Below are 23,732 nucleotides of genomic sequence, written 5' to 3'. Positions count from 1 at the left end.
GCTCTGGTCTTTTAAAATAATAGTAATAAGAAATAGAATTTTTACAAAGCAGTTATTATCAAGTGCTTACTGTGTGCCAAGCACTTTGCTAATCGTTCTCTTTGCATGCACTGGCGCCTGAAATCGAAGCACTCTTATTAGATAGTACCGATTTTATCACCATAGTACCGATTTTATCACCATTTTTAATATGATGAAACTGGCGTGTAGGAAAAATCTAGTAAGTAATCAAGGTGGAATAAGAATCCAAGACTGTCTGAGTCCTGAGCCTAACTACTCTGCCTTAGATGCAAATCATTGTGCTAATTCTCCGTGGAACTATGACAACTTACAATACACCAAGAGCTTTCTCCCTGATAACCTCATTTGATCTACACAGCATACTAATATTGTTGTTCCCACTTGATGACTGAGAAAACTGAGGCTTGGAGGAGTGTGGAAGAACATGGTTTATGTAAACCACTGTGTTGAGAGGCACATAGCTGTTACTTAGTACCAACTCTTCCACACCTCAGGCATCAGATATACGGAGAGTTCCAGCAGAACTGAGGCAGAAGCCCAATTCCATACACCAGCCCCAATCTGTCATACCACAGGTGCCAATCCACAGGTGTCATTAATAATTCACCCCCAGACCAGGCAGGATGGCTCACATCTGTAATCTCAGCACTTTGGGAGGCCAATGTGGGAGGATTGCTAGAGGCCAGGAATTCAAGACCAGTCTGGACAACATGACAAAACCCTGTCTCTACAAAACATTTAAAAACCTTAGCCGGGTGTGGTGGTGCATACCTGTGGTCCTAGCTACTTAGGAGGCTGAGGCAGGAGGATCCCTTGAGCCCAAGAGTTCAAAGCTGCATTGAGCTAGGATCATGCCATTGTACTCCAGCTTGAGTAACAGAGCAAGACCCTGTCTCTAAATTTATATATATAAAGAAAAAATAACTGCACGAAGGAAGTGATTACTTCTAGTTGGCCAGTTCCTAAACTTGTGCATATTCCTGCTCTTCTCCCGCCCCTAGTATCTGGAGATGGATGTCCATGTACTGTGATACCCTCCCCCTCTTTACTTTAGATGTTGTTCATCAGCCACTGCGCTTCCTCCCTCTGGGCCCAGACCTAACCTCAGAATTCATTCCAACACAGTCCTATAAGCAACCCCTACCCATCAATTGAAGGTAATTCTTAAGTTGAAATATCTTTGCCATTCCTGCTTTACCAGTCCAGAATCTTACCAAACAAAGTCATCATTCCAAACCATTCCTGTATTTCTCTAAAGCATTCTTGGAATATTTCACCTTGTCTGCTTTCCCTCTGTCAGTCCTAAAAAGTACAGATGTCCTTCAAGTGTAGCCTTACTTGAGATTCTACCACGTTGAGGTTATTTCCATTAACTTGATCTCCCATATACCTGATCCTGTGTGCCTGACCACTTGAGGGAGGTCGCACACTGAGATATGTGCTACCCAAATGGGCCAAGGCTGGCAGGGGGAAGTAAGTTAGGGGAACATTGAAACAGAACAGGTCAAGTGGAGAATGCAGCCACAAGCTAAGAAACCCATAGTATATTATCAATAAGTATTTGTTGGCTGGCTGGCAGAAGCTAAATTACAATGCAGCAGCCAAGGGAATGCACAGAAACCAATGCGAGAACCATGGCAGAGAGGGTCAAGACATCCCCACAGTGAACACCTCTTATATGCAGAGCACCTCAGGGCAGTGGGTCTGACCCTGAACGTATATCAGAGTCACCCAGTCCCTGGCCTCATCCCAGGCCTGCTGGCTCAATATCTCCCCTAGATTGTGGTGTTTAGGGGACACACACTCACAGTATTGAAAGGACTTTCTTACCCCTTATCTCTTTGTCCAAGCTTGTTTTTACTGACTGGGCAGGTCAACCTGGTTTTTCTGATGCAGTCTCATGCTGAGAAGTGGTTTGATATTTGCACCACTTGTACTCACTTGGTTCGTTTGCCTCATTTATCAGTGTAGACCCTTCCCCTGTCACCGAAGGGATCTGTTACTGAACACATAAGATACCATGAATTCCATCTTATCAGCATCGCATCTATAACCTAATAAAATAATTCTGTGTAGGATATACAGAGTCTGTATAGGATTTATAGATAAATGATAGAAAATGACTTCTACCAAGAGGTTCCATGGCTATTTCCATTATCTTTTCATAAAACTATCCAGTATGTGTAATCATAAGACTTGTGATTATGGTAGTTCTTTATGAAAATATCAAGTACAATACCACACGTCCTGGAGAAGGCAAAAAGGTTTCGTCTCATCAGCTGGCTCCAGTCAAGTTTATAACGGCTGCCCAGAGCATTATGCTGAGGCAGCATCTCCAGCTGTGTCTGAGGGCAACATAAAGAAACTCTGTGATTGATTAAAAATGTCTGCGCTGGGCCTGAGCATGATGAGAGGCAGCATATTTGCCATTTCTTATCTTCCCTGCCTTATCTTTCCTACCGCAGTTATTATTTAACCCACTAGTCAATCACAGGCCGGCACTCAAAGGACTTTATTACGGTGTTATTTTTAAGTATACAACATGCAAACTTAAGAAACACAGTAACAGCACAATAGTGAGTGAAAGCAGCAGCGGTAGCCTGGACTGCCTCACTCCTCAGGCTCACTCTCAGGCTAAACATGGTTCTGGGTGGCCGCATGAATAAAACATTTTTCCTTGTTAGTTTCCAGTGGGGTACCTGTGGAGTACAGTTCAAGTAATCACATAATCTGAACATGCGTATTCTCAGGAAGTGGATTGATCTTCCATATTTCCATTTCACTTTCCCGTTGAACACTAAGGAGGTGCCCCTCTCCATTCCAAGACACAATCAGAAGGAGGCATGCGTCACATTTAACTCAGAAATCCCTGGGTCCATTCAGTAATTTGAAGATGGCAATTCTGATATTAAATGATTGTTCAGTCCCTATTGTGACAGCATGTCCTGAACCAAACTTTGGAATTGACTTATACTAATGAACTGATAAGGCAGAGGATGCATACTATCAAGACTGCCTCCAGAAAACTCCATTACCACTTTTGCACTAAATGCAGTGATTGGCTTAGGGAAAAATCACCTAACTGGGAATATTGGAAACACTGTGGGCTTTTTCTTAAGGCCTAGCTTCCTCTGGCTCCCTGCTCCCAGAGCCACCCTTTTGAGAATTCCTATGGAGTAACCCAGGGTTATTAATGACAATGTGTCAGGTTCCTCAGGTGGCTGAGAAAGAATTGAGAATTGGAAGAAGTTGAGAAGCACTGGCATGATGGAATTAATGGGAGTCGGATTCATGAGAGTTCATCCAGAGTTCTGTGCTCCTTTAATCACTTCCTCATCTTTGGCACCTGAGCTCCAACAGCACCACAGGGCCTGAACATAGGGAAGATCAGGTTTTCCCCACTCTACAAGTGATACTGTAAATTCTCTTAGGGCCTACTGCTTCCTGGCTGACGTCATAGGCTCACCTGAGGTATCCATTTACTGAGAGTAGTTTGGTTAACTGTCCTAGTGCAGAATCTTTGTAAATGCCTTCTCTGCAGAGAGAACTTAGCACTCTCATCCAAAGACAGGTCTTTCTGGGATTAAACAGTCCCAGGTCTGATTTCATAAGCTCTGCCCTGGTGCCGTGTCCTGTGCTGACTGCTGCTCTGCGTTCGTTCGTGTCCAGGCCACTCCTTGTTTTGTGTGCCAAGCCTAACAGTCTAGTCAGGTACGCTCGGACTTGTCATTGAGTCTCTTACTGACCACATATTGGAATTGGCAGCTTTTAGCTGTGGTTCCCAAACCGTTTCAGAATGGTTAGTCCTTTGAATGAAACCAGTGATCCTGGGGCCTAGAAATCTACTTGATCTCAAGAAAGTAAGACTCTACTGGGTTTCATTTTAGTTGTGACCTGAAATATGGTTTTGTCATCTATTTTGGGTGCCTTAAACTGCTGGAGACAGCGCTTTTTTATTGTAATGCATTTGATCAGTGTGTGAATATGCAGTTCTCCTGCATGGCAGGTGAGCTGATCTGTTTAAGCCCTGGCCTAGTAGTATGGGGATATCAATTATGGTTACAGCTCTGTCATTAATGGGTGACATCAGACAAGTCATGTCCCAGCCCTGAGCCTCAATTTTTTCATGTGGAGAATGAAAACCCCAGACTAGGTGATCTCTAAGGTCTCATTAAGCCCAAACAGCCTGTGTGTCTGATCTTGTGTGTAAATTCAGACAAGTTTCAAAGACTTTCCTGACTGCTCTGCGGATGCTATCGATTGGCTGTGTATATTCAGCAAAATCCACTCTGGCGAAGAGTTGTTCAGTGGCACTCCCCGGGGGCTTTTCCAGGCTTTCGTAGGCTCTAGGTAACCCGAAGACAAGAGGATTGTAGAATTGTATAAAAAGCTGCTCCAGGATTTAACAGCAGTGGGACGTTTGTAGCCTTAGATTCAAAGCTGTAGGAAATTGATGAATGAACCACAGCTTATGATATCTGAGCAAATAATAACAGGAAATACACTAAGAAATGAAATGTTAAATGCCTTAATTTTTGCCAAAGTGGTGTTTTAGCTTTTTAAGGGGGTATTTTAAGAGTACCATAGGGGAGGTTGTACCTCCCAAGAGTCAAGCAGTCTCCTGTGGGACAATAGGAAACAGCTGGCAAGTCAGAAATCAGCAGGCAGCTAGACCTGGACTTGAACCCAAGCTCTCCAGTTTACTAATTTGATTCACCATAGGCTAGTACATTTTACAAAAGAGAATGCTCAGGCTTACCAAGGGAGCAGTGACTTTGCCCAGGATAATACCAGTGGGGATGTGCCAGCACAATCAGGGCCTCCAAATTTTTGGCCTGGACGCCCAGTAGGATGAGGATTCCCTAGCACAAAAGTTTCCACAATCCAGGTCTGAGAACATTCTTCCTGATTTGAATTGAACTCTTGGAGGTTGTGGGGAAGAGACATGCCCAGTGACACTTGGTGGTGGGAGGTTACTGGGGGGATTTGTGGGGGTGAAGGCATTGGTCTCCCAAGCTGGATCCTGGTGCTCCCAAGACTGGGATGTAGAGAAGGTCCCAGGGAGAATTCTTGCCCTCCAATTCTAGGGCCAGGCAGGTCCTTTATTCACCTCCCTCTCATGGCTCCCTGAGCTCCCCAGACTCGACCCTCATCACTCAGTCCGTGTCACATCCTTAACACAGTGCCTGACTTCTGATAATAGTCATTAGAAGGAGTAATATTCTTCGCTAGCTATGTATCAGGCACAATTCCAGCCCTTGTCATGCCTTATTTCACCTAATCCTCACAACAAGCACATGAGGTAACTATTATCATCATCTCCGTTTTATAGAAATTTTTCCAAAATCACGTAGTTAGGAAGTAGGAAAGCTGACATTTGAACAGACGACTTTCTGACTCCAGATTTCCTACCCCTAAGCCCCCTCTTTAAATGTAAGATAGGCTAATAGTGCCTTCCTGATTAGAGGCGTTCTAAGCTCTCAATAAGCCACTGTACACAAAAGGACCTAGTGTGAGGGCTACCCAGAGTGGGTGCTCAGTCTGTGTTAGAAAAAGATGCTATGCGGTGCTAATTTCCTTTTATGGAAATCTTGGTTAAAGCAGACAAAGGTCTCCTTGTGATAACTCTAAAGGCTTGCACAAATAGTTTCCCCAGAGAGCTGTATACACATTAGAGTTGCGTTTTTGTTTATTTTGAGCTGTCTTGTTAAGGAAGGATTTATATGCTGGCGTTGATGTAGGACAGCAATCAGGCAATGTTTTCTGCCTTTGACAGTTGGTGTGATAGTTTGCTTCCAGTGAAGTTTAACTCACTGTATCTGGAAGCTGTCAGAAGTTGGAGCATGAAAAGGTCATGACGGATGGCTGTGGATAAGTGGTTAGGGGAGAGAGCTGGTAAGGGAGACAAACTGCCTCCCGTGTTTCCAAGAGAAGGGGCTGACCCTGGCTGCTCCCGGCCAGCCCCCGTGCTCTCTTCTTCCCCACCTGCCAGAGCTGGAAAGAAGCCTGCCGGGCTCCACTTTTGAGAGGGGCACCAGGTTGGGTGTAGTGTAGCTCATGAGCCCTTCCCAGCAGCACAGCCCCTGGCATACCACTAGAACTGCTAGAAGTTCTGCTAGAGAAATTCTGCTAAAAAAAGAAAAAAAAAGTTCTGCTAAAGAACTGCTAGAAGGAAGCGTTCTTTCATTGAGGATTACTTCACCATTATCAAGACTTCAGCATACTTATCCTTCCCCACATTTTAACAGTCGAGAAAGGAGACTGAATTCTGAAGTGGAAACCAAAAAGTGTCAGCTTTCAAAGTGATGTTTGTTTTTATTTTTGGTGAAATGTTTATTTTGGAAAAAATACAGAAAAGGAAACGATATAATTCTACTAACCAGAGTTGACCACTGGTACCAGTTTTTGGAGCACATCCTTTTGATATCTTTTTTTATAAATGGTTTTCCTGTCCTTTTCACTTACTATTGTGTTATAAGGATTTTTCAAGTCAAAACTTTTCATGGTTATTTTGTATTTTGTCATTGTTGGATCAACTATTCCTCTGCTATTGGCCACTTAAGTTGGAGAAATGTCAATGTAACAAAAGCCAGTTTCTCTTATTTCCTTGGAAATACATTTATAATTTGAATTACTTAAAACAGTGCATACGTGACACTGTAAGGAGTGCCTCTGCCATTCCTTAAATGACTTTACGCAAAAACTTTAGCCGAGGAAATCAAAACTATGCTCGGTGGTCAGAAAGAATATTGATCGGATTTCATGCTCCAATTTGCCATGTATGTACAAAAAATAGATGTGTGCATTTATTGGCATTTGTGAACATTTATTTGTTCCTTGGTGAAAATTGAGAGAGGAGGTGGAGGACTGCTTGGACAGAGCTCCTTATTATTAATACATCTTCTGACACGGCTGAGGCGGTGCAGAGCAGCAGAAAGAACCAGGACTTGAGACCCAGGCAGCTCTGAGTTTGAACAGTGGCTGTTCCACTTAGATGCTCCCTGACCTAGGCAAGCACCTTCCCCTCTCCTGGGATATGTTATGTGAAACATTTAGCACAGTTTTTGCAGAATAGTGTAGTGGCTGAGGGGACACATTCTGGAACCAGACTTCCTGAGTTCAAATTGCAGCTTTGCCACTTCTGAGCTGGGTGATCTTGGGCAAGTTACTTAACCTCCCTGTGTTTCTGTTTCCTCGTCAGTAGAGTAGGATGAACATAGTAGCCAACTTTATGAGGTTATTAAGAGATTTGAGTCCGTGCATACAGTGGTTTTCTAACCATGCTGGCACATTGTTGATGGCAGTTAATGTTAGCTGTTATGTTAATACTGGAGGTGCTCAGTGAATGGTGTCTATAACTGGCGTCATGCCTGTTGGGCCTAAGGAGAAAATTGTACTGAATGATCCCTGGTGCCCGAGCCTGCTGAAGCAGAAACGGCAGTGAGCCTACCAGGGTTGCACCTTTGCTCTTGGCCCAGGCCTTTGCCTTAAGGAGTCTGAGCTACAGGGACTGTGCGTGTAGCAGCCCTCTTCTCCCGGTGCTCTGCTGTCACAGGGAGACAGTGCTGCTTCTGCCCACAACCCACTCACTCCCCTTAGCATAGAGAAGTGGCAGTGACAAGTGGGGTACTACTCAACCTCTGCACTTGCAACCCCACTAGCCTGGCTTCCACAACCTCTTCCCCCACCCCTCATCACCACGGCGATGCCGCAGGAACCTCTCTGACTCCCTTCTCCCTCACACCCTGTGTGCAGCCATTTGCCTACTCCTAACGCTTTTGTCTTTAATATGCTCATCCCCACTGCACCCCAGCCGCGAATGTCCCTGCCGCTGGCCTGGGCTGTGGCACCTGCCTCCTCACTGATCTCCCTTCCACCAAGCCAACTCCTCCTTGTAACTAAGAAGACTACCGAGGGCTCCGAAGCCAAGGACAGAGAGGCCTCTGTTTGCCTCCAGGCTGGATTCTGGGCCTCCTTTCTCTTTTCTGCAGTAGGTGTGCTCTCTTCCTGGGGGTGCTCAGGAAGAGGGCTCCTCCTGTGGACTGCCTCAGGCTGAGGGCTGCCACATGGGGGCAGGAGCAGATAGGGTGCTGTGGTGCTGCCTGCGCTGCCTTAAGAAGCTGAGACTCACACAAGTATTAAGAGGGTAAGATTATTTAACGTACAAAAGGATTTTTCCCATCAGGAAAGATTCCCCTACAGGTTCCTTTAAATAGTGACTCCTCTAGGCAGGCAAGTGTTTTACAGATCATTAACTACTTGACTGAAAGCCTACAGGGCAGAGAAACTTAAAACTAAAGTGTTGGGAGCCCCTGCCAATTACAGATCAATCTAAAATGAAGATAAAGTAGCTCTGGAACTAGAAGTCAGTGGGAAAATGTGATTCGATTCAGAAAAAAAAAATCTGATTCATGTGCAACTTTTTTGGAACACACCAGTTGTTTAAATGATATTCCACCTGTCTGCCCATCTTGAACCTATTGCATTCATCTCCCACATCTTCATCCCCAAGCTCTGGTGTTGGGGTTCCCTCTGTGAACAGTAACTGCACAATAACCCCAGGAAAGGGCGTCATTGGGAAAGTGTTCTGTGGCTGTGCAGAGCTTAGGCAATTGATGCAGAGATACTGCTGGTAATGGATGAACTATACGGTAACAATTTGCAGATAAAAATAATAGAAGTTAAAGTATACTTTACATGATAAAAGAAAGATGAAAGAGGACGAGAGTCTGTTACATCTGAAATGGTTACAAAAGTCCTGCTTTGTGAAGTAGGCTCTGTTGAAAAGATTGATGCAATGGGGAGTGACCTTGGCTTGGAGCAGGAGCTGGTGATGTATGTATGAGCATCCCTCTGCTAAATGGACCCAGATTTGTAGCACTAATATACATGGGAGCCCAGAACCAAACTCAGTACGGCAATAAATCAACAGCCACTTTGGGTGTCATTTCTGGTTTATATTCCACTATTGTTCTATCACTTTAATTCATGTCACTATCATCTTTTCATCTGGAACAGTTTTATATAATTTTCCAGTGGAGTTACCTGACAAATCCTATCAAATTAACAAGGTACATTAACAGTATTGACTGACTACGGCTTCAAGAGTTGCAGGGCCATAGAACAAAATTTTAAAACCATGTCTCTGGTGATGATTTTTTTCCCATTCTTTCTGAGAAAAGAATGTGGAGCACGGTTTATTTTCACATAAGAGATATGCACATTTATTCTGCTCCGCTCATTTTGACTTTTATGAATGTCAAAATAAGAAGTAGAAGAAGGGGAACACACACACACACACACACACACACACACACACACCCCACAACCATGGCTTCAGTACTTCTTTCAGGGAACTATAGAAATGTCCAGATCTTTAACAATTAATGACCAAATTGGAGGCAAGAGTGTAACTGGGTAGTCGTAATCTATTTTAACTGAAATGTAATAAAATTGGTCTCCTGATACATTCTCACCCTCCTGAAATCATCTAGACCTGAACGTCCAGAGTCAGCTGGACTTACGACATTATGCCTAATTGAAATATGCTGTTCCTGAAATAGGTCTAATGACAAATTCCAGCGTTCGATTAGTAAAAAATACCAATTGTTCATCTTAACCAAAGACCACACGTACTGACCAGGGTACAGCAGCCATCACTGCATTGTCTCCCCTGGAGGCAGCAGAGGAGCCTCAACTGCAGTCTGTCTGCACACATTCTTCTGCCTTTGTCTAGCTGGTATTTGGGATTTATTTATTCATAAAATAAAATGTAAATGAATGGATCATGTAGCAGACCTAATCACTAGGATTTTGTTTGTATTTGTTTTTTTAATTTTAAATTTGCTGTCAGACTGTGGTTGGGGTGTGTGTGTGTGTTTTATTTTGCGGGGAGGTTAATTGAACTGTTTCTTTTATCTGCTGCTGCTTTTGGCTTACTAAGTTTTCTCACATTTTGTTCAAAAATTTGAGTGTGATTCGTAGGATGAAATATGTTAACTATGTCTTTTCTGTTTCACTTTGTACATTTGGTTATTTTAATTATTTCTTATATCTTCATTTTGTTTTTTTTTCACTTTGACCTTGACCTTTAAACTATGGCCTAAAAATTAATTACTTTTAAGGTTCCATATGGGGCCCACTATAGAAGGCATGTTAAAGGTTTTTGTCTCACTTCATGAACAGATTCCTTAATTTTCAGGGAAAGAGGGAAAAGAGCACGTCTAGCCTAGGTGATGTGTGTTGGGCTGAGCGTGTACTCTGTAGCACTGGGAAAGTGGTTACTGTGCATTTCCACACTTATTCCAGGGCCCCTCCCATAACTGGCGTTACCTTTGTTCTGCAAACACCTTTATTCCCGGTCACTGTACAACGTGTTGTCTTTTAAGCTCTGAAAATGAAATCTGAAGTGCCAGTATTGAACATTCTGGATTCCTGTTATAAAGTCTTTGTTGCGTAAAGCTCACACCCAGTGCCGAGTTTCGCCCTCAGCAGGGGTCAATGACCTCTGCAGCCTGAAGCCAGGCTCCAAGACTTGAACTTGGAAGGTTTTATATAAGGGACCTTTTAATCCTCTCGTGACTTCCCTTAAATATAAGTTGGATAATTATTTACTGTCACAGAAAGGAAGAGTTATTTTATTCTTTTTAGTGTATAAGGCTGTTTCAGATCAGAAGCTGTTCATTGGTAGCTTAGCTGTTTAAACATAGGGATGTTACAGATTTATCTGTCCACCCCAGATCTTCTTAAATGAGAACAACAACTCAGAGCACCAATCAAAACTGTTTTTTAAATAAACCTGATAGTTATTTCATTACAATATAGAGATAATGTACGGCTGTAAATAGCCTCTCTGTGTTGGATCCATGTTATATCTAAGAAGGCTTGTTTCTTAATACCTTCTCATATAGTTTGGGGGTGTTCCCCCACCCTCAACTCACCCACCCAGGAAACCAGACTGTGTGCAACTTGTGTGTGCCATTTGGAGTGTCCGTATGTTTGTCTCAGGAAACCCATGGCATTCCCCAAAGCCCTAAGAAAGAGCTCGTGTTCATGCAATTTCGGATGTATGAAACAGGTCAAATGATTGCCCTGAAATCACTTACACCTTCTACTTCTTGTGGTTTCTTTTTTGTCCTCCCCTTGGCTTACAGGTATCTCTGGAGACAAAGTAGAGATAGACCCTGTTACGAATCAGAAAGCCAGCACTAAGTTTTGGATTAAGCAGAAACCCATCTCAATCGATTCCGACCTGCTCTGTGCCTGTGACCTTGCTGAAGAAAAAAGCCCCAGTGAGTAGTCCCTTTTATTTATGTCTCCTTTCTCTCTTTCCCCCTCTTCCCTTCTGTGTGCTGGGTGCCAGGAGAATATATTGCCACCATGTCCTTTTTTCCTTGGGTCTGTTTTAATTCATTACCAGAAATTTGTTAATCAAACGGGATTGTATTATGGTGCCCAGAGCCTGACATGTGCCCCCATCCTGTTCGGTCTTGATGGCAACAGAGAACCTTGCAGCCCACCTCCTGACCTCAGCAGCCCGGCCCTGGGAGCTGGGGGCACAGGGCCAGATTTCTGCTGGGAATTTGCACTCACCAGAGCCCTCATTTCCCTTTGTGCTCCCTTCCCCTTCCCATTTGGGGGACTTGACCAGTCAGACCTGGACCTGCCTTCCTTCCCTGTGAGATGGAGGGAAGCTGGGGATTTCCCAAGGCGGCGAACGCCTAGATTTAGATATATCCATCATGCTGGAAGTGTCAGCACCCCCTAGATTATTGGCAGCTGCATGACCTACCAGCTCATAATTAAACTCTTGCCTGGTCCTACAGAAGAGATCACTGCTGGGTTGGTATTCCTCCACTTAAATTATCAAAGTAGATACAGTCCAGTTATGTATTTTGGCATATTATACTTTTGCAGTTAAGTAATTGGGTGTAGCATTTAGATTAATCACTTAATCATTTTTAGGACTCCAGTCCTATCAAGGAGCAGAAAGGGCACATAGATCACACTGAAATTCCTCTGTGAAAGAAAAAAATTTAAACTATGTAAGAGTTCGTTAGTTGCCTAGAGAACGCTATAAGGTAATGGTTCTCAAAGTCTGGTACAAACAAGCATTATCTGCAAAGCCTGTTTAAAATGCAGTTACCTAGGGCCCACCCTAGTAGATTGTGATTCAGTAACTTGGAGTATAGACTGAGCATCTAATTTTTATTAATCCCTGGTGTCCAACATTCACTAAATTTGAGAACAGATGTTATAAGGAATTACTTACTCAAAAGGAACAATAAGAAATGTAAAGGCCAGCAAGTGTTTATGATACGATTCAAGTTTGTGAGATAACCCTGACTAAACAGGCTGATGGGGGCTGATAGACTGGGCACATGCCACATTGCTTCATTTATGGGTGGGTGTTTAATTTTTTGTCAAACTCTGCTGGACTATGTGTTCAACTCATTCGCCTACAGCTTGGCAAAAAGGGAGAACTTAGGGGGACACAGGGGAAGAAGGAAGGCCACCCCACTCCCTTCCTGCCATTTGTGTCATCCCAGCGAGGCCTCTGACCCTGCAAGAGGCTGTGAGAAAAGTGCCTGCTGCTGGGGGGCCTTGCCTCAAGGTTGCTGGATTCCCTCTGCTTTTGGATAAACATCTTCTTCCTAATCCCGCTCACTTCAGCTTGTCGGCCAATAAAGATGTCATTGTTCTAGCATCCTTCTCTCCAAGAACTGAGGATGCTTTGAACAGTAACATTTTATAAATTCTCCATGTCTCTGAGAAATGAAAGGCAATCACTTCTGTGTTGCATAAAGGGATAAGCTAGAGTGGAAAGGTTAGAGAAAGAACTAGACGCAGGATTCAGGTTTTTTTCCTTAACAAAGAGCTCACCGCACCAGTAAAACACTGCCTAAGTCCCTGTCCCCTATGGCAGTGCTTTTTAAACCGTGTTCCTCAGAACTCTAGCATCTCAGAGAGACCTCAGGGGTATGGGGTGGGTGGTGGGGGAAGGTTGGGCATAAGGCCTCCCCTTGAACCAAAGGAACTCTACTTAGTTGTAGACAGTCTTGCTATGTTGCCCAGGCTGTTATTGAGCTGCTGGCCTCAGGCCATCCTTCTGCCTCAGTCCCCCAAAGTACTAGGAATACAGACGTGAGCCACCACTCTCAGCCAGAAAAAAAATTTGAAATAGGCTTACAGAATAAAATGCAGACTGCTCAGCATAGCCTTTACAGACATTGACAAGCAGCTGACACGCTAGCCTCATAGCCCATAGTTTCCCGTCTCACATTTGGGCTGTGGTCACTGTAACTACTTGCACACGATGCATTCTGTGCTGTTGCCACTGCCTGGAATATGCCTTTCGAACCAGACCCCCTCTCTAACTTACAAACATTTCCACCTCCCTGTACTCAGCCTGCTCATTTTTCAAGACCCAGCTCCAGTGTCAGGCTCTCTCTGTTCACTTTGCCCCCAGGAATTTGCACATGCCTCTAGGAATACCCCTTTGTGCTGTATTTATCCATTGGAGGCCCACCCGTCCCTCCCACCTCCATCTCCATACTGAACTAACTGACCCAAGAACTGGCTTCCGTGTCCTCACTCCCTAGCACGGAGCCTGCAGAGTTGTCCTCACTGAATGTTTGTTAACTGAAAACTGAACTTACTGAAGCCAGAATTTAGAATCCAAAAGTTATTCCACATAATTTATGTTGTAAAGTGCCCAAACAAAGATGTATTAAATGAATCGGCTTGATGCTATGTGTTTTATGATTTCCAGTATCTTCATCAAATTAATTCAGTGACTCAATCTAACAAGTTCATCCTCAGACCATAGAATTAATCTGTGGGGCGTCTTCTGTTTCTTTATTATTTAAAGGATTAATGGTAACCCTTTTTATCTTTTGTGTCTGTTGAACCTTAGAAAAAAGTTATTTTAACATCACTAAAGAAATGAAAGTCACTATATTTCATAAGTTTAGCCTGTGATTTTTATCAGCATAGTGATGTATGTTTGTAGCTGAGTTTACATCAAAAATTATTCTTGGGGCCTTCTTGAATGAATTATGGCAAAGAGAGAGAGTCTAGAAGTAGATAAGGTTTTTGATTTCTGCAATATATTTCCTTTTTCATGTTTTTATCTCTGGTAACACAAGTGTCTTGCCGAAGACTGGAACGTGTGACCAACTGGAATAATTTAGTTGTGAAAACAGAGCAGACATGTTATTAAACAGCTTTCTTTACAAAAAGACATTAAGTGTAGGGAGGATAATGAAGTTGTCCCCGGTCTTACTTGAGACATGTTTGTCAGAATTTTGAACAGAAAAGAAATGGTTTTTAAACCTTCGACTGTGGCCAGTTTGCAGTGTTTATTGAGAAAGCCGCTGTCAAACCATTAATTTGGTCGTCATAAGGCATAGAACTCAAGTTTAATTGATGCCATATCCAAAAAGTGTGTGAATAGCTGACTTGGCAAAGAGACTGAGCATTTGAGCGGCTGCAGGGAAATACATAATTACACATATTGCAGGACCAGAGAGACCCAGGCTCAGAAGCCGTGCTTCGTAAACAACAGTTCTGTGGCTCTCTTTCCATTCCCCTCGACTTCTCCCTCTTAGGCTGGGGTCTCAGAGGGAAGATTTATTGCTCTGTCCCTGTGAGTGTTTAAGGACTTGAACTTAATGGCTAAATAGATACATGCCTAAAAAATTGTACATATAAATATGAATTCTTAAAAGACTTATTTGAGAAAATCTGTGTATCACAAGCCTTGAGAAATTAAGAATAAATCCTGCCTTTCTAGATTTAAGGAGAAGAAAAATCATGCTGCCATTATTATTCAAATTAATGATTCCCTATGTCAGATTTTGCTATTTTGAAAGATGTCATAAGCCCCTAAAAGGTGAATTGATTTTAATTTATTATAACTGGTCAAGGATGTGTACAACACATACAAGAGGAGAACGTTTCCATATCAGAAACACCATGTTTAAATTTTCTTAGGGAAATAATTTCCCATCCTTATATACATCTAGATACAGGCTTTTTTTTTTTTTAATATATGAGTCAGGGTCTCACTATGTTGCCCAGGCTGGACTCAAACTCCTGGGCTCAAGCAATCCTCCCGCCTCAACCCACCGAATAGCTGGGACTACAGGCATGCGCCACCATGTCCGGTTCTAGACACAGGCTTTGAATGCTGTACCTCTCTTTTTAAGCACTAGCCTCACATTCCTACCCTGAAACAAAAGCAAGAGACCTTTCTGTGAAGCTGGTACCCATCAGAGACACTCAGGCTGTATTTCAGAACCAGACTCAGCCATGCCAGATCTGGTTTCATCATAAGAAGGTTGTGCAGGTTTAGAGTCTTTAAAGGAAGCAGCCTATCATTAAGAAATCAGATTTAAACCTTAATAAAGTAGCTGTCGTCTTTATAGCTGAAGAGAGCGCTGTATCTCAATTAAGCATAGATCATATAAAATCTTAAGGAAGCAACATAATAGAGGTAACCTGATTACATTCTCTTGCAATAGTATAATTCAAAGGAAATCTGATTCTGTTCATGCTGGTTATGTTAGGGGATTTCTTGTTTTGCTTTGTTTTGCTTTTTGTCCAAAATACCATTTGGATGCAAGATAATAACTCTTTGGGGTTAAGAGTTAACCACAACTGCAGGAAACTAGTAAACCCTAGTGACTAGAACCTGCTGGATATTTGAAATGAGATTCAGTTAAGGCTATGAGTTAAATGAGCTGGGCTTATTGGTGACCTACCACTTAAATGAATCTTTCTTTTCATAAGTACTTGACAAGATCTGTAAAGTAGTGTATTTAATTTACTAATTAAATTAAAGCTACTGAATAATGATTTGTCCACATTGATTTAGCTTAAATAGAAAAGATCAGCATTGTTGTGATCTTCAGCAACCTTAATGGCCAAGCCAGTTAGACACAAAGGCCTCTTGTGTTTTATAGGTCAGAAGGACATAGGTAAGTCCAGGCTGTAATTGAATTGCCTGCACTGCACCCTGCAGTCGCAGATTTCCTTTGCCTTCCCGTTCCATTGTTGCACTGGGGCTTAAGAGAATGTTAACGCGGTAATAGGCACAGGGCCTTCCCCATTATACGTCTTGCTATCGAGCGGTTCTGCATGACTAGTTAAAGAAGATGGCAAGAAGATTAATGAAAGCAAGGCTAATACAGAAGGGGGTACTTTTGCAAGACTTCTACCGAGGAGATATTAGAGCTGAACCAGAGCTTGGCTTTTTCTTTATCCTGTGACCTTTGAACCTGCCTTACTGTTGAGAGCTGCCAGGGAAGTCGACATTTTGATTGATGTTGGTACACGAGTCAGTCTTTCCCATTGAATTCCACATCTGCACGAAAATAGCTTTTCCAGCAGAATTCATACTGGCTAGAAGTGATAGCCAAATTGATGGCTGAAATGCTTGTATGTAGTTTTCAGTTAAACTAAGGGTATTTGATGGTTTAATTCAGTATCCAGTTTTCCTAGATTATACATATTCACTTACATGTTTTTAATGGGTTCATCAACCCATAGTGAAAGACCAGTATTAAGAATGTTCATAGGTTTGCAAACAGCTCCAAACAGGCTTTAAGAAGTGTAAAAGCAGTCAGTCATTAAACAAACCCTGAGGGCTCAGGGAAACTGACTTCAAGGTTTATGTAAACAAAGCAGAGCTGGTTTTTGGAAAGCTATAGATGGGCTGATCTGAAATCTCACCTCTGCATCCCACCTTAGCCCCAGCTCAGAGGCTGTCTTGATCTACCCAGATGCTGGGTTCCCTAAACTGGCATTCCAGCTGCGAGGGGTTTTCATGGACCACGTGTAAGACAGCCTTGTGAAGATACAAACTTCTTCATATGTTCTCACTGATTTTGTTACTTGTTTGTAGAGCTGCAGGCCTCGCACGTATGTGTGTGGCTGAATATGCCAGTATGTGCATCCCCCACCCCCAACAAAGGAGAGTAGGGAGACTGTGGCTGAAGGATTCATGCTTGTTACTAAAATCACCCTGGGCACACCCCAGCCTATCCATCAGATCCTCGCCATCTGATTTCTTTCTCCCTATTTGACATGGGTAGTTCTAGCAGAGAACACACTCATCTGCGCTCTTGCTCGCTCATGCGCTCTCTCTCTCTCTCATGTGATAGGCATTCTGGTTCCTAAGGGAGGAGATACCCAGGAATTTTGTCATATTCTTGAGATGCTCTCACGAAATGTGTGAAAGAGGAATGAGGATGACTTTAGTTACCGTTGGATGAAAGAGCTACAGCCCCAAGGTGGATGGGTGGATATCCACAACCCTGCTGGTGCACTGAGGGCCCAGTAGATGAGGCACCTGCAGTTATACTCCAGTATAACTGGAGCTGCAGCCCAGGAAGGCTACAGCCCTTCCTCAGGCTCTGTCCACTCCCGGGAGATCCAGGCACTCCAGACATTAGGTGGACACGTTATGTTGTGTTTTTATTCTCTAACAAGGACTTATTTCATAAGTTCCAGATCAAATACAGTAAGTACTGCCTGATTACAGAACACAACGGACTCTCACATATTAATGCCCCAGTTATTGAATTGCCTTTTCATAAGAGTACTCTGGAGCACAATCAGAAGCAGGCAGTGCCTCATCCTTTTAACAGATATGTTTCCTAGCCCTATTAAAAGGGGTCTTCATCTATCCTGTCAAAGGAAGTCTGCTGGGGTTTTTTAGTTTAATTACGCTATCCAATTAAAACTCCTTGCTGCATTTGGATGCGCCTCTCCTTGGGCCTGAGTGGATATGACATTTACAAGGCTCGCCTTTCAAGCAGACAATAGTGTGATTGATGAGGTGCACATTCAATGAAGGAGGCGAGTGCCTGTGGAAGTGCTGCTTAGTGCATTTTGATTTATTTCTCATCTCCTTCCAAAACAAGGGAGTGCCGGGGAGATGGATTTAGGCAACCAGGGGGACCACCACAATTTTTCCAAGTGTGTGGGAGGGAAAGACTTGGAGTGCACCGCAGGGTAAAGGTGGAGAAAAACCGTAAGCAGATGGCCAGCTTGCGTCATCTAATGTTGAACTGTCTTCTTAGGTTCTGTGACCCAGTTTGTTTCCAGTAACCTCAAGCTGCAATCTGCTGTTAAACAGGCAAATCACTGCGCTTTCAGGGAACAGTTTGGCGGAGTTTGATAGCATTGGCCAGGTCCCTGAGAACTCAGCCAGGCCAACGTGTGTCCCATTGACTGACTTGGTCATCATGAGCTGACATCTGACTTGTGCACTAGTCATGCCTATTTATTTACACTCCCTGCTTCCTCCAGAAATCCAGCAGCTTCTGTCCAGTCATCACCAGTGTTTGACGACTTTCTCTAATTCTGCCTAGGCACAATGAGATTTAAAAGTGCCTCTGGAATTTGGAATCAGCCAAGAGCAAGTGTGGCTCTTCTTTTTTTTTTTTTTTTTTTTGAGACAGAGTCTCGCTCTGTTGCCCAGGCTGGAGTGCAGTGGCGCAGTCTCGGCTCACTGCAAGCTCCGCCTCCCGGGTTCACACCATTCTCCTGCCTCAGCCTCTCTGAGTAGCTGGGACTACAGGCGCCCGCCACCACGCCCAGCTAATTTTTTTTTTGTATTTTTAGTAGAGACAGGGTTTCACCGTGGTCTCGATCTTCTGACCTCGTGATCCGCCTGCCTCGGCCTCCCAAAGTGCTGGGATTACAAGCGTGAGCCACCGCGCCCAGCCTATGTGGCTCTTCAAAAAGGCGTATGGGGGCACAGTGGAGAACTTCTCACAGTTGTAGTGACAAGGGAAACCCAACATCTTACTCTTAAACTATTGCTATTGACCCTTAGTGTATGACAGATGGTACCAACGTGCTTGTCTCTGTAGTTCCTAGAAAAAAGGCGTTTTGATACAGTGGGCCCTAGAAGGATCAACACTCTGAATTTTGGAGTCAGAAGATTCTTCTCTGACCCCCAGATAGTTGGTAAGAAGAGCACACCTCCCATATTCGCCATCAGGCACTGGAGTTGCTCATAGGAGACGTTATGGGTATGTTTACAGAATGTGTAAGAATGTCTACGAGGAAAATTGGCTGGTGCTGAGATAGTCAGTGAGTTTTCTTTTACATTCTCTGTAAATTTTCTTCATTTTTCCCTTGGACGTATTAATAAACAAGAAAGAAAATTTGTGTTGATTGGAATATTGATATTTGTTAGAGTAGAAAACATTTTGAGGGTATCAACTTTTTTTTTTTCTCCTAGGAGAAGCCTCCTTTTTGCTATTAAGTTTTCACTTAATTGTTGACTTGGGCTTTATGGACCCATTGTAACAAAACAATTGCCTAAGTAAAATGAAAAATTTGTATACATTTGCGTTTTCCTAGATTTTGATTACCATTTTCTCAAATTCATCCTTTCTTGATTTTAATATCAGAAGAGATCCTAATTGAGAAGAGGGTAAGGGCAGGGGCTGTTCCCTACTGAAAAATTCTGTGTGAAAGATTTCTCAGCTGGATCAATGATGGGGATAATCTGTTTTCCCTTGCCTCCTGCCAAGCTCCAAATTGTGTTTTCATAATAAATAAATGGAGAGCTTAGATTTTAAGTTATTCTCTTAGACATGGAAAAAGTAAGCCATAGTTTCATTAAAATCAAAGTGTGTATTGCTTATAAGACTCCATATGCAGCTTCCAACACATGGTAACTGCTACCAGATTAGCCTTTCTATCGTAAGTGATTAGAAAACTGAACAAAATATAAAAACTGCTTTCGGACATTAGAAAATACGCAGTTCAGGACTGTGATCCCTGAGAGAAAGGTAACAAAAGAAGTGAGACTGATGATCACCTCAGCCTTTCTCCAGATTTTCGCAGGAAGAGAGAACCCAAGGAAAGTGTGACAGTCTCACTGAGCTGGAAGACAAAGAAGTGGAGGAGGCTAAAGCAACTGAAATTTGCAGAATAGAGTATGGAAGGGAGAAAGAGCTCTAGAAAGAGCCCCTTGAATCTTTCACTGTATACTAAACTACGCATGCCTGCAGTGGGACCTTGCAAGGCTGGGCCAACAACTACTGGGGAGCTATAAACTAGAGTTCTGGCTAACCAGAGTGGAGCATCCAGGGTATTTAGTAGTGATTCCAGGAAGGCCATATCTTAGGAATAGGACTAAATTAGCCATAGACTAAAGACTGCTCTAATCCTTGCCAAAACCTTAAAATCACTGTGCTTTCAGGGAACAGTTTAAAAGGAATCTTGAAAGGATCAAACTGATCCACGAGTAAATTAGCTTCTACCAGAACAAAGCCCAATACTCTGTAAAGGACAGCACAATGCAGACACCTACAGTGTAATATTGATAGTGTCCAGCATTCACTTAAAAATTACTAGACATGCAAAGAAGCGGAAAATGTGTCTCATAACCAAGGAAACAATCAATCAATAAAATAGAACCAGAAGAGTCAGAGGTGATAGAATTCACAGAGAAATACCTTAAAATAGCTATTATAAATATGTTCAGGGACTTAAAAGAAGAACTCAAAAAGAAGAAAAATTAAAACTTAACCAAATGAAAATTCCAGAGCTGAGAAATACAATGCCTGAATCAAAAAATTCACTAAATGGGCCAGGCACAGTGGCTCATGCCTATAATCCCAGCACTTTGGGAGGCCGAGGTGGGTAGATCACCTGAGGTCAGGAGTTCGAGACCAGCCTGGCCAACATGGTGAAACCCTGTCTCTACTAAAAATGCAAAAGTTAGCCAGGCATGGTGGCTCATGCCTGTAATCCCAGCTACTCGTGAGACTGAGGCAGGAGAATCGCTTGAACCCAGGAGGCAGAGGTTGCAGTGAGCCAGGATCACGCCACTGTACTCCAGCTTGGACAGCAGAGTGAGACTCTGTCTCAAAAAAAAAAATTTTTTTTTTCACTAAATGGGAGCAGATTAGTATGATGATGAAAAAAGATCAATGCATTACTTATCTATTGCCACAAAACAAATTGCCCCAAAACACAGTGGCTTAAAACAGCAGTAACATTTACTGTCTTACAGTTTGGTGGGTCAGGTATCCCACAGCTCAACTGAGTCCTCTGGCTTGGGGTCTCTCAAAAGGCTGCAATCAAGACATCAGCTGGGACTGCAGTCATCTCAGGCTTTCATTCAGACAAGGTCTTCCAAGCTCACTGAGTGGCTGCTGGCAGAGTTTACTTCCTTGGGAACACCCTCAGTTCTCCAAAGAGAACGTTACATGATGGAGCTGGCTTCATCAAAGTAAGCAAGAGTGAGAGAGTGCTAGCAAGGAATAAGTTACAGTCTTCTATAACATTCTCAGAAGTGACATCCCAACACTTCTGCTGTATTATTGGTTAGAAGCAAGTCACTAGGTCCAGTCCACAAACAAGACAAGGGCGTTACACAAGGGTGTGAAAAGCAGAAGATAGGATCGTTGGGAGCCATTTCAGAATCTGCCACAATCAGTGAACTCTATGACAGAACAATAGAAACTATTCAAGGCACAGAGAAAAAATGGATGAAGAGATTAGAGCCTTTGGAGTCACAGCAAGTGTTCTAACATATATGTAATTGTAGTCTTGGTGATGGAGGGGAAAAGCTATTCCAGATTTGATTTCAAATATCAAACCAGCAATCTTGGAAGCCCAATGAAAGCTAAGCATGATAAATATAAAGAAAACCGCACCAAGGCACATTATAATCAAACTGCTGAGAACCAGCGATAAAGAGAAAAATCTTAAAAGCAGCCAAAGAAAGAAGACATATTACATAGAGAAACCAAGATAAGAATGGTTGCTGACTTCTCATTAGACATAATGCAATCCAGAAGACAATGGAATGATGCCTCTAAAGTGCTAAAAGAAAAACATCTGTCAACTTAGAATCCTATATTCAGTGAAAATATCCTTCAGAAAGGAAGGTGAAATAATGACATTTCAGGCCATCAAAAAATGAAATAATTTGTTGCCACTAAACCTTACACTGTGAGAAGTGAAAGGCTGGAGGGGAAAAACACCAGAAGGAAACCCAAATCTGCACAGAGAACTAAGAACACTCAAAATATCAGTTACCAACGATATGGGATGAACCAAGAAAAAGGGAAGGAGCAAGAGAGACCTTTTCCAGCAGGAACTGGCAAACTGTGGCCCACAGGCCAAATCCAGCCCACTCCCTGTTTTTGTATGGCCTATCAGGCAAGAATGGATTTTACAGATAAACATTTGCAATTGATATGATGATAGAGAACACTAATTTTGGATCCCATTTAAGTGAAATGTTATTCCCTCAACCAAAGGGAAAAAAAAAAACTACACTTCTTAATAGATCTGTATTACCCAAAAATGTATTTGATGATTAAATTTTGAATTTTGTCAATAAAAAATGTAGAATTTTTTTCTCTCTTCTTGTGTATCTACAAAGCATCCTCAATTTTGTCTCTTGGTCCATAAAACCTAAAGCATTTACTATCTGGCCCTTTATAGGAAAAGTTTGCTTGTCTGAGAGTGGAGGTGAAAAAGGAAGCAAGGGGAACCTCCCCCTTCAGACAGTGTTCCAAGTCCTTTTTACGCATTACTTAATTCTTGCAACAACTCTGTGACGTTGTGTCTACACTCATTATGTAATTCTAAGATTGTTGGACGACTTCTTAGGATTATGTAATCCTAACAACTCGTGATACAGACAATATTCCCATTTTATCAATGAGTTAACTGGGGCTCAGAGAAGCTACATCGCTTGTCCAAAGTTATCTGTAAATGGAAAAGAGGTCCACAGTCTTCCCTCTGCCACTGACACAAAGCCAAGGCACTTAAATGTCTATGTTTTCTTAGTTTTTTTTTTTGTTTTTTGGGTTTTTTTAAATTATTATTAAAATAGAGATGGGGGTCTCACTATGTTGACCAGGCTGGCCTTGAACTCCTAGCCTCAAGCAGTTCTCTCATCTTGGCCTCCCAAAGTGCTGGGATTACAGGCATGAGCCACTGCACCCAGCCAACATCTGTGCTTTCCTGAAGGAAGAATAAACCCTAGCCCCAACTCAGAGTATATGAAGTCTTATTTTTTAAACAAATTTCATCCTTGCTTGGTTATCTGGTTTCTCTTCCTAAAGGATATTAAATGCAGAATATTAAAAGAGGGAGAGAGAATGACAGAACTGAAATAATAAAGACAGTAGGAAATGAAAGCTAACAAGAGTTGACCAAAAATAAAACTGAACAAAAACGATTAAAGAGCATTCCAAAAACTCAGTAAACATTGTAGTATGGAGCAATTTTGTGGCACAACATAGAGCCTTTTGCAACCCTGGGAGAATCATGATGTTCAGTACTTATACAGAAAAAAGTGATAAAACAGTATTTTCCTTACACTCTAATGCAGAAGGAAGGTGTATAATATGGAATTTTGATGCTTAAAATGGAAAAAGGCTTTTTGCACAAAGGTTACCCTAGCTCTCCACTCCTGTGATTCTGGATAGATGAGGTTTCATTTGTAGTAATTTAGCCTCCCATAGAGCACTTGCAAACTCAAGCTTGTCATAGACTTTAAGTCCCTCCAAGGAGGAAATTCCCAGATGCAGAACTTGTTTCTTATCTACTTCTCTAAGAGCTGAAGAATAAACCTCAACCAATACTTGGTTATTGAAATGCAATGTGGTATTTTACTAGAACAACTTACACGTGAATTGAAGCGTCAAAAGGCCCTCATAAGCCAT

The 23,732-nt window shown here is 42.5% G+C and overlaps 1 protein-coding gene across 3 annotated transcripts in view; it reads left to right on the top strand.

Annotated features, from left to right (window-relative positions):
- Positions 1–23,732, top strand: part of MAPKAP1 (MAPK associated protein 1) — a 266,480-nt gene that overhangs the window by 226,042 nt on the left and 16,706 nt on the right. For all 3 annotated transcript variants that reach the window (XM_030817823.1, XM_030817824.1, XM_030817825.1), the window contains one exon: positions 11,175–11,312. In XM_030817823.1, coding sequence (XP_030673683.1) covers positions 11,175–11,312 — 138 coding nt within the window. The remainder of the gene's footprint in view (positions 1–11,174; positions 11,313–23,732) is intronic.

This window comes from Nomascus leucogenys, chromosome 8 (genome assembly GCF_006542625.1).
Source record: "Nomascus leucogenys isolate Asia chromosome 8, Asia_NLE_v1, whole genome shotgun sequence".
Lineage (NCBI taxonomy): Eukaryota > Metazoa > Chordata > Mammalia > Primates > Hylobatidae > Nomascus > Nomascus leucogenys.
Note: the sequence above shows the minus strand (reverse complement) of the source record. Positions and strands in the feature narration are given on the sequence as shown.